We start from the raw sequence: 15,289 nt of genomic DNA on the forward strand, positions 1-15,289 counted from the left end.
AAATTTTACGAAATTCCAAACTTATTTTACCCATTATTAAATGAGAATACATACAGTTGGCAAAATTAAAAGAGGTAAAATAAAGATGGTTAAGGAGATTTAGCAGACATGTTAGATGTTGTCTACGCGGAAAATTTGGAGTCCCTAAATATATAATAAGCACTGGGAACAAATTCTGTTGAACACTTTGATTTCTTGAGATGTTGTGTGTCGTTAGGATGATTCAAGGAAATTTGTTACAGCAACTGCAACATCTTTGTATAAACCATTCCAACCTGTTGTTATTCAGTGGAGAAAAAAAGGAGTGGTTAGTGTTATATTCAGTGAGCCTTACATACATCCATCAAGAGAGGTGGGAAAACACCTAGTTTTAATTGATATATATGGATCGTACGTACTTGCATGAAAGTGTAAAAGACTTACAAGTCCTTGAGGCATGTAGTATTGGATTGGAATTGTTGGAGATCCAATGAAAATATTGATGGTGGAACATTAGTGATCTTGTGCAAAATTAGGGGAAGATTGTCATCAGATGGGTGGGAGGAAGGAACCAGAGAGAAAGGTGGGGAAGTAGTTGAAGATACAGAGAAGGAGTATGTCCGGTTGCCTGGTCCAAAACTAATGGGAAGTGGAGAGGGAGGTGTAGGAGGTGATGATGTCATTGTTGGAGACTCACATCGCAAATTCATATTAAAACAATTCATATATGCATGAACCTAACTAACGGTCATATGCCAAATTGCCAAGGAAAGTACCAGCCACCCGCTAGCTACTCATTCTTGCCTTCTGCGACCCAACCTTGGCTTGGATTGACTTTCAGTTTTGCCCCTTTTATGTTCCAAAAAGTGAGCATGTTAACACCATTTATGAAACAAGACACCTCCCTTTCCCTTGTTCAAATAGTCTTTGTGTTAGACACATTTTTAACATAAAAAGTTGGTTTTAAAAAATACATATACTATTAATTTACACATTTTATTATATGTTATTTATATTTTATTTCATTAAAATTTCGTCTTTATATTTATATGTGTATGTGATAATCTGGTGTCTTATATATTTTAAACATTAATGATTCTCAAAATATCACTGTCTTGAGTCCGTGCATGCTTGATAGAAAATGATGAAGGAAAGTTCAGCAACAGTACTCATACAAGACGAAGTTAACTCATAACTAATATTCAAGCATGGAAAATAAATCCATGCAATTTGACATACAGCTACACCTAACAAATCCAACACTTAAATAGCATTACATTACGTAAAAACACTAAACAGAGGATAAAATTAAGACAGGTGATGGAGTTAGCTTAATTAAACATAATTTGATGAAGAAGAATCAGTATGGGATCTCCCCAATGACGTTGCCAGGTGGGTCATAGAAACAAATGGTCAAGCTAGCCTGCTCCTTCACACACACGGCTTGAGCGCACCCCACCTCCGTCGAGTTCCTCCACACCACCTGCGTATAAACCCCGCACTCGTGCTTCCCCACGCACGTGTTGTTCTCCCGGACGTAGAATTTCTTCTCCTTCACCCACTCCTCCACCACCACGCGCGGCGCCACCTCCGTCACCCCTGCCCACAGCTGGTTCCCGCCGTACCTGCTCGCCGTTAAGTTCGCGAACTCGCACCCCTTCTTGTTCCGCTGGTAACGGACCATCAGACTCGACACGTTCCCCAGCTTCTCGCTCCAGCTGAGTGCTTCCACGCCCACTTCGGCTCTTGCCTGGTTGTGCGCCTCCAAGAACTCCCTCGCCGAGGCTGTGAGCGGCGGAGGAGGATTCTCCGGCGCGGTGGCGGCGTGGGTTAAGACAAGGAATGTGGCTAGAGAAGCCAGTGAAAACAAAGGATATTGACCGAACATGTTGTTCATATATGTGACCTTATCTAGCTCGCTCGCTCTGTCTGTTGTATAGTACTGCTATATATGCCAAAGTTGAAGTCACGGACGAGGAAATTGTTTATAACGAAGGAAGGTTAGGTGACCATTAGATTCAAGGAGCTAAAGTAGATTTACCAAGTTGCCCTTCATGTATGTTGTTCCAAATCCACTGAAACGTGTTGCCACTTGCCACAGCATACATTGGACATTCAGTGCGATCTGTATTGCAGATTGCAAGATGAGATCACAAGCGCGGGAAATAATTTGCTTATTTCAGTGTTTTTTTTTTTCTGGGTTAGAGTCAAAGTCAGAGACCACGGTGTTTCTTATTCTATTCTACTGTCTAAAATTTGAGTCATACATATACAGTTTTCTCATAAATATTTAAAGAATTTTTTATCGTAATTTTATCCATTTGAATCAAATTGTCCGTCTCTTACATAAAATAAAACATATCTAGAGATTTGGAAGGTGAAACTGGGGGTGCTTAGTGATCTCTCTCTTGGATTAAGATTTGGCCAATTCAGTGTTTTTGTTTGCATATTCAAAAGTCCTAAACCATTTACTGAACATAACATTTCCGATGAAAAAACAAAACTAAACGTAAGTACCTTGAGGTTTAGCCATTTAGGCATTACTTGATCAGTGCCGTGGAATTAAATTGTAAATTAGTATATAAAATGAAAACAGAAAAAAAAAAAATCATGATTGTAGTCTGTAGTTGTATACCATTTACTACAACATAGCCTAGGCCCTTCACATCTAGATCAAGGTTCTTTCCAAGAAACAATTCCGTACATGATTGTATTTAAGTGATATTTTAAAGTAAATATGATAATTCACAAACTCAATTTTACAAAAAGAAAAATTTAAATATTTTTATAAATTTCATTTTACTATACAAACGTTCATTTATAACTGAAATTTAAACATGCACTTTTTTATTATTCACATTTTTAACATAAATTGTATAGTTGATATTAATTTAAATATATATTTTAATTGTGTTTAACATTTTAAAATTAATTAGTTAAAAAAAAACTAAATCATTCGGTTTAAATATTGAAACATTTTATAAACAATTATTTGATTACTTCTAGTTCATAATTTCAATGAAGACGTAAGAGACCGGGGAGGTTTCTTTTTTGGCTTTTCCTTATCGTAATGTCTGAGGCAAAAATAAATAAATAAATAATTATAAATGCTATAAAAGAAAACAGGATCTATCAATAATAAAATATACATATAAAATAAAAACTCCGAGGATAGCACATACACAATACAGATTCAAAACCAGCAACCATATAATCCCTTATTGTGTAAGAACAATGCAATTATCTCCTGTTTTCTTTTCTTAATAATGCAAAAGTTGTATTTCTTACGAAGCAGAATGTACTCAATGTTGCATGGGCCCGAATCAATACCAAAGTGGTAAGTGTTACGTTCCCTTTAATAAAACAAATATATTATGAGGAAATAATATACGTAATGTGTAAAATTCAATTACAAGCTATCATCATATGATGTATAATATATGAAAACTTCTGCTCATGGGCAATTGTTTTCTGCACCTCCAGTTTTGCTTCCTACGCCTGATTTACTTCTGGAAAGCCTAATCGAGAATGTAATTTTATATTCTGGGTTAGTCTTTCCAGAATATAAATATTTAATTGGGAGGTAAATTACATTCTGGATTAGAATGCAGGAAGCATATCAAGAGGTGTAGGAAGTAATGGCCCATATTACACATTTAATTTAATTATTTTTTTGGAGATAACGCACATATAATTTAATTTGAGTACGTGTTGCAAATTTTTAATTTAATCTCTATTAAGTTTATGTTAGACAAAAATAATTGATAAATCAGTTAAAAACTGAAAAACTAATTGATAATTTAAATTTAAAAAATGTTGAACTACTACTAGTAATGGACGACATATGCTGATTTCTTTCATCTCTTATAATCTAATACTTTACAACAAATTAACAATATTTTTGTTCATTTCTTTCATTGCGATAAATGTCAACTCCATATTTCCCACTGCCTGTGTCACTATCAATAGCATTTACAAGTTCAATATAAGGTGTGAAATTTGGTTGATAATAATGTTAATCGTTAGACGTATGGATAAGATGAAGTAGAAAATTTTAAAATAAATAATAAAATTGTACCATGTAAAAAAAGGACAAAAACTAAATTTAGTAAATATTTTAAAGACATAAATAGAAAAATATAAGAATAGAAGTTAAAAGTTAAAATGTGTCTAATAAAACACTATGGTGAAAGTAAGAATTGTTTCTTTTCCATATTTAGCTTATTATTTAATATTCTTAATGTGTCCCACGAATGTTTTTACCTATATTTTTACAAAATTGTTCCTATACACAACCGAGAATTTAACATTTCCAAAGTGGAAAAAAGTTTTAATATTGTAAAAATACTACCATACTCTTGTTATATCATTTATGTGACAAATAATTGATTAGAGATAAAAAAAATATTTTCAAAAAAACATATATAAGTATTTTCATAAATATTTACGACTAATCAAACATATTTTAAAGAATCATAATTCTTGGACATAAAAAATATTCTAAGACTCGAGATAATCATTTGAAAACACACTAAAATACTCATAACAAGTGTGAAACTAACAAAACGTTACCAAAAAATGGAACTTTGATAAGCCATGTATTTTTATAAGAACACCGAGTAACTTAAAATGTCAGAATTGTATTCATTCAAATTTGTGTTCATTGAATATATAGGTTTGCCCTGTGTATAGACAAAGGTAGAATTCCCTAGAATTTAAATAAAGAAAAACAAAGAAGGATTATATATATATATATATATATATATATATATATATATATACACCAACAAATATCCCTAATTAATGTTATGAATATGTAAAAAATAATGTATTTTCTATACCAAAAAAAAATCCTAATATTTCTAATTAATACTACTATGTCAAAGATGTGGCATCATTATTAAAAAAAACTAAGAAACTAAAATTAATATCTAATTATTAACTCCCCTAAATATGAGAATGCAAATTCAAACTTGACCCAATCCCCTGCTATGTTGTCCGAGTCTAAATTACTTGACCTAGCCCACTAAATAGAGAAGCTCATAAAACATACTCTAGAGACCTATATATTCATGCCAAATTTTTACCGTTTTTACATCCATAAATATAGGGAACCACATGATACACCCTATCCATCAATTATTTATATGTTATTCATCAGTATAAAAAAATAGATATAAGTAGTACAGACAGTTTTTTTTTCTCTAATTAATTGTATATTAGAAATTAGAATAATTTTCAACAACAAAAAATTCACCCAATTCCAAAACTTGCAAGTTCCAACTCTGATTCAGGCACATCTTGGATATTGGACAGCACATGTTTTCAACCAAACCAAATCGAAACAATTACAATTTTACAAACAAACACAATGAGCGGAAGAAATCACTTTGGATGCTGCTGCATTTCATTATTCCTGTGGGGGCAATCACACCAATTCACAGACTGTTCTTGTTTTTCAGCCAATTACTCTCATTTGGGCCCTTGCTCGTACAAATTTAATTAATCGCCTATGTATATTATATATTCTCTTCCAAGGTCCCACTCAAGTAAATCGATTAAACCACATAAGAAACCGAACCAAAAATTATCAAAGTTAAAAGAACACTAACTTACACGCTGACGGCGCAAATTTAACGGCACGTAACAGAGGCTTTTTTACGGTGACCATTGTAACTGTTATTATTAGGGTTGGGAAGAGCGGAACCAGCTTTAACGGCGAGATCGCAGAGGAGAGGGAGTGACAGAGGGGAATCGGAATGCGAGAGAGGGACGAGGAAGTAGATTCGACCAGGTAGAAGCTCTTCTTCATCGGGGACACGTGGCATGCACGTGCCGATGTGCACTGTCTCCGAGTTGCAGAGGTAGAAATGAGGATTCTCGGAGAGCACGTTTCTCGCGGGGATTGGTTGTTTGTACTCGTTGATTCGACCGAGCATGTCCATCACCATGATCGACGACGGTCGGCGGAAAGATTCCGACGCAGGTGCACCGCCGCCACCACCACCCTTGTTCACACTTGCTGCTGTCGTTTTCGCGGAGGGAGAAGATGCGCACGCGCCCATTGCGCAGAAAGGAGTGATCGTACCGTTTTCAGATTTCTTCTTCTTATCCTGTTTTTATTTTTTTCTTGGCATGTTCTGGATCTAGTTTCTTCCAATGTGAGGGATTAGGGTGACGTTGATGTAGATGTCACATACGGCTTTGACTTTGACCTGTGCGCGTGCGCTAAGAGAAAAAACTATTAAAGAGACTTTACGCCAATAAAAACAAAAATAAAAAATAAGTTTATTAAATACTTAAATTTGATGATTTGATTTTTAAATTTGGGACATTGAATTGAATTAATAAATATATAGAAATTGACATTTTTTTATTTAAATTATTTTTCTATAAAAAAATATATATTTTATTTTTCTATAACGTATGTAATGTAGGTAAGTTTTCTAGACAATAAAATCGTGTGGATGAACATCATATCATGTAGCCATCATTGTAAATTAATGTGTCATTGTCATTATTCTCAAAATCGGACCACCAAATAATATAATCTCCTTTTAAATGTTAATGCATTTTGAAATCAACAAATTAAAAAAAGTAATTTAATTTCATTCAAATTTAATATTATATTTAAACTTAATTATATATTATGTTTATGTTTAATTCAAATGACTTTTTATTCTAAAGTCACACCAAGTTACAATGTGAATACCCATAACATAATCTCCATTTAAATAAGTAACCAATCAAAGTATAAAATGTTATGTATTTTTGTTAATAAAAAATGTTTATGTATTTTGCAATTAGATAAAAATTGATTTTAAATGTTTGAACATAATTAAAATATATATTTGAATTAATTTTAATTATAAATTTTATAATTGTATTAGAACATAGTAACGCTAAAGTCTGTGAAGGTCACTTCAAAACTGTTTTTTATTAAGGTTGACAATGATTGGATGGACGTTTTTCTTTTCGGAGTTAATGCTTTGCATTATGTTGATGATGAGTGACATTTTTTCTCTTCTCATATACTCTATTTGTGATTAGTTAATTTTTTTAAAATTATTAATTTTTGTGGGTTTTGATTCTCATTTAATATAAATCAGAAAAAAAATTATTCATTAAGAAATTTTTTTTTATCAAAAATTATAATTTTTCTGTAAATTATAATCCATTATAAAAAAATCTTTAAGAAAAATGTTAAAAAATGTCATTAGCCTTTCTCTTTTTTTTTTTTTTTTACAAAGTCCATTGTTCTTCTAACTTTAACTAAGGACGATTGAAATATGTAGTAACTTTCTTTAACCATGAACTGTAGGTTAGTAACATTTAGCCGCATGAGAAAAATGAGAGAGAAGAAAAAAGTTTAAAATTTAAATTAAAAAATTGTTTTTAGAATTCTTATTGTCGTTTCATTTTCTTTTTAATTAAACATAAAATATTATTATTTGTATTTTCTTTTATCTTTACATCCAAACATACCATTAAAATTCAGTTGTATTTGTGTGTATAAAATTCATTAGTGACGGTCTATTTTTGAGGAATATATGTACCTTGTAAGTAATTGAACTTTTTTGTCTGTTCTTAAGTTTCGAAGAGATTATATTTTTTTATTTATAGAAATCAAAATAAGTATCAAACGATTTTAGTAATTCAAACATCATAATTAACATATTGAACTGATAACTTATATTTTGAAAATGAATTTATATCAATCAATTGTGAAATCTTTACGGCAATCTTTTATTGGCTCATTGTAAAAAATTCCAACCATGCATTTTCTGTGTCATATATTCCTTGTTTGTGGAAAATAAGACTGCTCACTTTCTAAATAAACGGGGGAAGTGAAACGCACCCACAATTTGCGATCTATAATCTGTGGTGGGTTAAAATAAGCTTAGAATAAAAAAGATACTAGGCAATTCCACTAATTAAAAAGAAGACCAAAGAAAAGTGATCCACTTGATGGATTAAGAGCTTCATCATGCATGTGCAATTTGATAATACCTTAACTAGGTCTTCCAAAAGGAACAATCAATAACAATCTACAGTAAAATGTAGACCTTTATTTTCTTTCTCCTGCTCCCTTTTACTATTAACAAGTTGGAAAGTTGGGGTCCCAATCGCACTCACGTTCACGTAGCTGAAATTTTTTCTTAACACTGAAGGATCCGTTTTAAGTTGACAACGGATAAAAATGAGATGCCACACCCATGCCGGAAGGAAGAGGTATCAATGATCAAATTGTTTTTGGTACAGATCACGCACACTTACATATACATATATACATATATATATATATATATATATATATATATATATATATATATATATATATATATATATATATATATATATATATATATATGATGTAACATGTTAATATTCACTTTCATTGATATGCATTAGTATTCAACATCAAATATGTGATTAAAAATTCATTAGTTCTTTTATTTTTAATTTGAGGATATAATTGTTTTATCATTTAAAATTAAAATATAATATAATCATTAAAATTCTAAAAAATTCACTAAATAAAAATTAAATCTATAAAATATCTCAATTATCAATTTTTAAAATATCTCAATTAAATCATGATTATCAGTATCATAACTATTACTATCATCATTATAAACATCAATATTATAACAACGATGATGATAATAACAATGGTTAACGATAATTATTAAGAAAAAGAAAAGCAATAAAATATGAGAAAACAGAGAGAAAATGTGAAAAAAAGATAGGACAAGAAAAATATTTTTTAAATTAAATAATAAAATATGATAATATCCTAAAATTATATTTTGATAAAAAAAAAAGTCCTAACGCACACCAATCATGGTGAATATCAGCCGCCACTTATATATTATCAAATTAAGACATTATATTATATGTTCTCCAAGCTAGCGTTTTTTTTTCTCTCTTCGACTTTACTTCGTTTTACATAAGGCTATAATAGAATAATTTATGTTAAGTATAGAGTTCGTTACTAGTAGTCTAGTATGTTAAATTATTCAATGAATGAGCAGTTTTGATACTTTATTAACGCCTTTGAGAAAATTAAAAAACAAATAGGTATAAATTATATATTTTAAAAATTAAATAAAAGCATTCAAGGAAAAAAAATTAATTGTTTTTTGTTTTAAGATAAAACAAAAGTAAATTAAGAAAAAATGAATCAGCTTAGGTAATGCTAAGAAATTTTTTAATTACTATGATACATTTTTAATTAAAAAATTACATGGATAAGTTAGATTAAAAATTAATTTTATTGTGCTGATAAGAAAATTTCTAAACTGTTAATATTTTTAAGTATAATTTATAATTTATAATTAAAGTAAAACAAAATAACAAGTGGTTTATTCAAGGAATCCTAAATTTAATCTCCTTAAGAAAAGTCTCATGTTACAAAGGATATTGAATAAAGTGTCACTCCGTAAGGTGTCGTGGTGTGAGATTTAAATTTTTTAAATATATCTATTTTAAAATTTTTACTTTTAAATTTTTGTGTATGTAAACTTTATTATTAGTACAAAGGATACTATAATAAACAAGTTAAGCTTAAATAACAGTTTGATTCTTATAAATATAATTTTTTATTTTGGTTCTTTAAATTTTTTTTCTTCAAAACTTTAACCTCTATAAAATTTAATTTTTTAGGGTTTAGTCCTTGATATCAAATAACAATGTTAACTCATGATGATAATTCATTGATTTGTTACGTCGTTAAAAAGTGTAACAAAATGGTCTCATATATTTTTTTGGTAAATTAATTTTTTACTTTTTCATTAACTAATTTAGTATCATACTATTATGAACAAATAAAAAATATGCATAATTATTCTATTATATTTCTTGATAATCAGTACAAATATCATAATAACAAGTCAATCAGTACAAATATCATAATTATGTCATTAGTTGTTTTTGGTAAATAGTTATATAATAGGTTAATACTTAATACTCTTACTTATTAACAATAATAGAGATTAATGCATAAAATTTAAATTTTAGATAAGCTAAAACTAAATTCTATTCTTAAAGTATCAAAACAAAAAAGATATTATAGAAACAAATTGTTATTTAAGAAAAAAACTGCAAAACATAAAAATCTACTATGATTACCTTTATAAATCAAAATAAGAGATGGCAATGATTTTTCAAAATAATGGTTTGATAACTATGAAATATGAGCTAATTTGATAGTTAATTTTAGCTAATAAATAGGTGTAATTTATTTACTTTATTATTGTTTTTAATGAAATAATGAAGAAATTAAGATCTTTATTATTTTTTATCAGTAAAAGTCAAGAGAAGACGAAATCAAGTGCTTTGAAGGGAAATTGAGACAAAAAATTGAAAGAAAGAGCCTTTAAGAAAAAATGGAAGAAGTGAAGAAGTGTACAGTTCGCTTAGCGTGCAACTCAAGCTTAACGCACAGAAAAGCCCAAAAGGAAGTTCAAAGGCGTGGTTAGCACAAGAACTCGCACTAATCGCGAAGTCAGCGTGAAAACTAAGCTACCTGAAGCTTATATAAGATAGAGGAAGCAAAAGGGAAAGACACACCGAGTCTCAAAGCTCTCTAGTGAAGAAATTCAAAGTTTGAGCATCTCCCTTAAGGGAAACCTTCTCTTCTTAGTCATTCTCCATTTTCTTGCTATTAGTCATCCAACCTCTTCTTCTATTAACCTCTGAAGTATAAAACCTCTTATGGTTATGAGAGACTAAACCTCCTATGTTGGGAGCCTAACAGATAATGCCCTTTTAATATAACTGATCTTTTTATCTATTAATGCAATTTCAAGCTCTTCATCTTTATTGTGTGATTTGGTCATCCATGCATCTGTTTTTAGGTGTTATACACTAGGGTAATGTCTAAAGAACTCAGAAAATGCATCTCAACAATGCATTGTTAGAGATAAAGTGACTTTATTATGCTTCTGCATACATATTCATAATCAATTTATGATTCAATATTTGCAAATAGATTTAGGAGAGAGAATATATAAATTAACCTCTTCATCACGAGGGATCAATGTTGAGTATCTTAGCATATGTGGGTAAAAATTGGAACAACAATTAATAGAGAAAAATATTAATATTCCATCAAAGATAATTAGACATACTAAGTTTCAACATAATTACATTCTGAAGTGATCTTTTACACTCATCATGAGGGATCAATGTTGAGTATCTTAGTATACGTGGGTAAAAATTAGAACAACAATTAATAAAGAAAAATATTAATATTCCATTAAAGGTAATTAGACATACTAAGCTTCAACATAATTATATTCTGAAGTCATCTTTTACACTCATATTGTTTATATTATTATTCTTATTTTATTTTTAATTCAATTTCTTTCTTTCTTCGTCAGCATTTATTTAGAAAGTGTCAAACCAATTGAGTTTACGCGAAAAAATAAAATAAAATTATTTGACTTAAGTGATGAAGTAGGACCCCCGGATATCAAATCAGTTGGAAGCAATGCCTTCCTCAATAATAACCCGTCAATTCAAGTAGGGATTATGTGGTGAAGGGTGCAAAAGTGATAGGTTTCATATAGTGTTTGTGTGACTTAGTCTACTCCACTTTACAGGAGTAGATTTTACTATAAAAAAAAGAGTGTGTAGAATTTTAGGATTCTAATTTAATTTATGTTTGTGCAGATATTTTAAAAATTAACTTACTAAATTATAAAGTCATTACTAGGTGCTAATATGTATTTTGTGGCTTATTATGGGTGAATCTCAGCCCACAGGAAACGGCTACTTGCTTTCCCAACTCACCTATTGCCATTCCACAGTTTTAACTATATCGATTTAATGTATTAGCGTAGATTTCGGATACCGGTAGCTGGCTTTCCTTTGCGATGAAACATTTGCTAACCTACGGGACCTATTAGAATTATAATTATGCATAGCTTCTTTGCTGGAAGAGTAAAAGTCCATCCTTAGGTGTTGCACTGAACTTTCCCCAGTTGACTGAAAGATAAAAAGGCTAAAAAAGCTAATAAATATGTAACATTGTGAAGAACATATACCTTAAACAGGTATGCATTGGTGTGATCAAAATGGTTGTCTGTAAATCGAATCTTTAACTGAAAAAAAATGTTTAAATTTAAATTTAAGATGAGTTAAATTCAATTTTATATGTAATTAATTTATATATGTATAAATATAAGTTCAATTTAACTAAGAAAAAAGCACACAATAATTTTATCTATTATAAGTATTGTTTAATGAGTTATAATATTGTTTGTTAAATTAGAATTTTCTTCGTTTCTTTTGCATTTCCAAATTTTTAAGATGTCTCTTGTTCTCTTTTATTTTTAAAACATTTATCTAATATTTAAGTAAAAAATAAAAATCAGGACGATATTTTGTCCAATGTATAAAACATTTTGAATAAGCTAAATTAACAAACTAAATCATCTCATCCTTTTTAGATAAATGAATCATTTAAACCTCGTTACTGCCTCAAAGTATACAGGGAATTTTATGACAACTAAACAAATACGATCACCATTCTTTTTTATATCATGCTCTTCCATAAGCTTCAAACAGCAGTCAACTAAGTTAGGATCCAAGAAATCAACGTATCTATCTTCATTAATTGAAGCCTTGTCTTTCCAACGAAACTTACATATAAATGCTTCAAAATTCATTTTATCCATAGATTATATTATATTATATATTATATATTATATATAGAGAATTAAAGTCCACTCATGCTTTGAAGTTTAATTAAACTCAAAACTCAAAAGTACTCCGGCAAATTGACTAAAAAAACAAGTCCTGCAACTCATTTAACGTACGTGGATTACGGTACAAAGGACTCAAGCAAAAGTATTCATATACTCAGGACTCACAGGAGCCTTTCCCTGCTTAATTTATTAATTTAAGGAAAAAGCTACAACATTGTACCTACAAATAACATCCATTATTGCCAATATGATTAATTACACTCCCAAAAGGTCACACCGTCCATTAATTTACAAGCACAACTACCATTATTGCAGCTGCCACACAGGATTCTGAGAGAACTTAAAATTTTTGCTCCCCTAAACAATTCCCACTAGATAATTTTGCATAAAAATTCGCTTTTTTAAGTGTAAAATCAATGAAACGAAAAAAGAGTTATTTCTTCTCTTTATCCTTGTTGCTTCCAAAATTAGTTCAACAAAGTAACACGTAGTCAACCTGAACTTTTGTGTTGGAATTTTAAGGAATCTTCGTAACTATTCAAATGCGAAAAAGAGAAATTATAGGTAATAGTATGTGAAAAAGAGAAATTATATGTAATAGTTTGATATATTGGAGATCATAGTCTTGTTTTCTTATAATATGTTAATCTAATAGGGTTCTCATTATCTCCTAATAGATTAATCCTGAAATCTGTTTGTTTAAGTCCATATCATTTAATTTAGTTGTCTAACAGGCTCACTTAATTTGATCACATAAAATAAAATAAAATCCACGAATGATAAATAGTTAATATAATTGTCTTATAATATTAACCTACATTAATTATTAGAATAAAAAATTCCAACATTTTATACATAAAGTGCTAATTTGGAAATATAATAAAAAATTTCATCTTACCTTCTTTACCGAACACTACAGCTAATGCATGCAATATAATAAATCAGAAATGATAAAAACTAGCAACATACTCTTTATCGGTTTTTTACACACTCTCCTACTAAGTGAAATTTAGTTGAGTTTTACTATGTATGTGAGTCCCATTTTCTATTTGATTGATAAAATCATATTTGAAAATGTATTATTAACACTTCTCAAACAAGGGAATTATAAGATTGATTTGGTGATATTAAGAGAAAAGAGATAGAAAAAGTAGGTTTGATTTTTCTACCAACAAAAAATAAATATAATTAACAACTAACATTTGTTAATTAAAAGAAAAAAAAAAACACTTCTCATACAATATTTCAAAACTAACTATTGGCATTGTTAGTTATAACTAATTATAATTAGTTTGTTAGTTATTTTTTGTTAATTAGTTCTGTTAGTCATCTTGCTTGTATATATACCTACATAGGGTATTCTTTGTATATAGTTAACAATTTACTCTTTTCAATATAGTTTTCTTCCTCTTAACATTTTCCTCTGTTCATGAGTTTCAATATGGAATCAGATTAGAGTAATCCACTCTAACATCGATCCAACCTGTTCTTCCTCCCATCACATTCATGTTTTGCTTCTGCTGGTTCCCATGGCCACCCCACTCATCGATCCAAGCCAAGACTCAACCAACCCTCTTTGGGAAGAATTAGCCGGTTACAAACCAACCTTCTCATGCACTTGCGAAGGTCTTCAACAAATTCACACTCACCAAGAATTTGAGTATGTAATGTCATTATTGATGGGCTTGAATGATTCTTTCTCTCAAATCTGAGGTCAGATTCTTCTCTCTGATCCTTTGCCTTCAATTGGTAATGTTTTCTCACTAATTCTTCAAGAAGAAGCTCAAAGGGAAATCGTGGTCACTCACTCACCCACCAATGCTTTAGACAATATAGCTTTTTCTGTTAATTCTGCATCAAAGAACCAATATGACAACACTAAAGGGAAATACATCAAGAAAGAAAGACCTAAATGTGCTCACTGTGATATGTTGGGGCACACGAAGGACAAATGCTACAAGCTTGTGGGTTACCCACCAAATTACTTCAAAAATCATACCAACAACTCGGTGAATCAAATACAACACACACCCGAAAGTTCACCTCCTATTCATGCACCAACTTTAACAGCTACTCAGTGCCAATAATTGATTTCTTTCTTAACCAATCATATGAAAACCGAATGTACAATTGATGCCGTAGCCACAAATGTTATAGGTATTTGTATGAATGCTGCCTTCAATAATGATCACCACACTTGGATAATTGATACTGAGGCTACCTCTCACATTTGTTGTTTCAAAGAATTGTTTAATTCATATACTGTCATTTTCAATTCGCATGTCCTACTGCCTAATGCCACGAAAGTTAAAGTAGAAGGAATAGGCAGTATTCAGATTAATGAAGACATTTTCTTGCATAATGTTCTGTTCATACCTACATTTAAATTTAATCTCCTCTCCCTTGTCACTCTTATCAATACTAATCCTTTTCGATTTACAATGGAACCTAACTCCTTTGTTTTACAGGACCTCAAGACCTTGAGGAGGATTGTCCCTGCTAAGCAAAAGCAAGGATTAGTGGTTTTTGAGTTTCCCAAACACAGTCTTTGTTCAAAATATGTGAATATTTGTAATAATGTCTTATATGAAATCTGG

The 15,289-nt window shown here is 30.1% G+C and overlaps 2 protein-coding genes and 1 long non-coding RNA gene across 3 annotated transcripts; all 3 read right to left on the reverse strand.

Annotated features, from left to right (window-relative positions):
• On the reverse strand, nucleotides 1-687 carry LOC114405744. The gene is made up of 2 exons (XR_003665293.1): nucleotides 424-687; nucleotides 1-275 (listed from the first exon to the last, which is right to left on the reverse strand). It is a non-coding gene; the product is annotated as an uncharacterized LOC114405744 (long non-coding RNA).
• A 421-nt stretch (nucleotides 688-1,108) lies between these two features.
• Nucleotides 1,109-2,155, reverse strand: LOC114421201 (STS14 protein-like). The gene has a single exon (XM_028387037.1). It carries the CDS (start codon nucleotides 1,874-1,876, stop codon nucleotides 1,340-1,342), a length of 537 nt encoding a protein of 178 aa, XP_028242838.1. The 5' UTR covers nucleotides 1,877-2,155; the 3' UTR covers nucleotides 1,109-1,339.
• A 3,085-nt stretch (nucleotides 2,156-5,240) lies between these two features.
• LOC114421211 lies at nucleotides 5,241-6,132 on the reverse strand. The gene has a single exon (XM_028387050.1). The coding sequence runs from the start codon at nucleotides 6,042-6,044 to the stop codon at nucleotides 5,613-5,615; it is 432 nt and encodes a 143-aa protein (XP_028242851.1). The 5' UTR covers nucleotides 6,045-6,132; the 3' UTR covers nucleotides 5,241-5,612.
• Between the last annotated feature and the right edge of the window lie 9,157 nt (nucleotides 6,133-15,289).

The sequence above is a fragment of the Glycine soja genome, chromosome 1, assembly GCF_004193775.1.
Source record: "Glycine soja cultivar W05 chromosome 1, ASM419377v2, whole genome shotgun sequence".
Taxonomy (NCBI): domain Eukaryota; kingdom Viridiplantae; phylum Streptophyta; class Magnoliopsida; order Fabales; family Fabaceae; genus Glycine; species Glycine soja.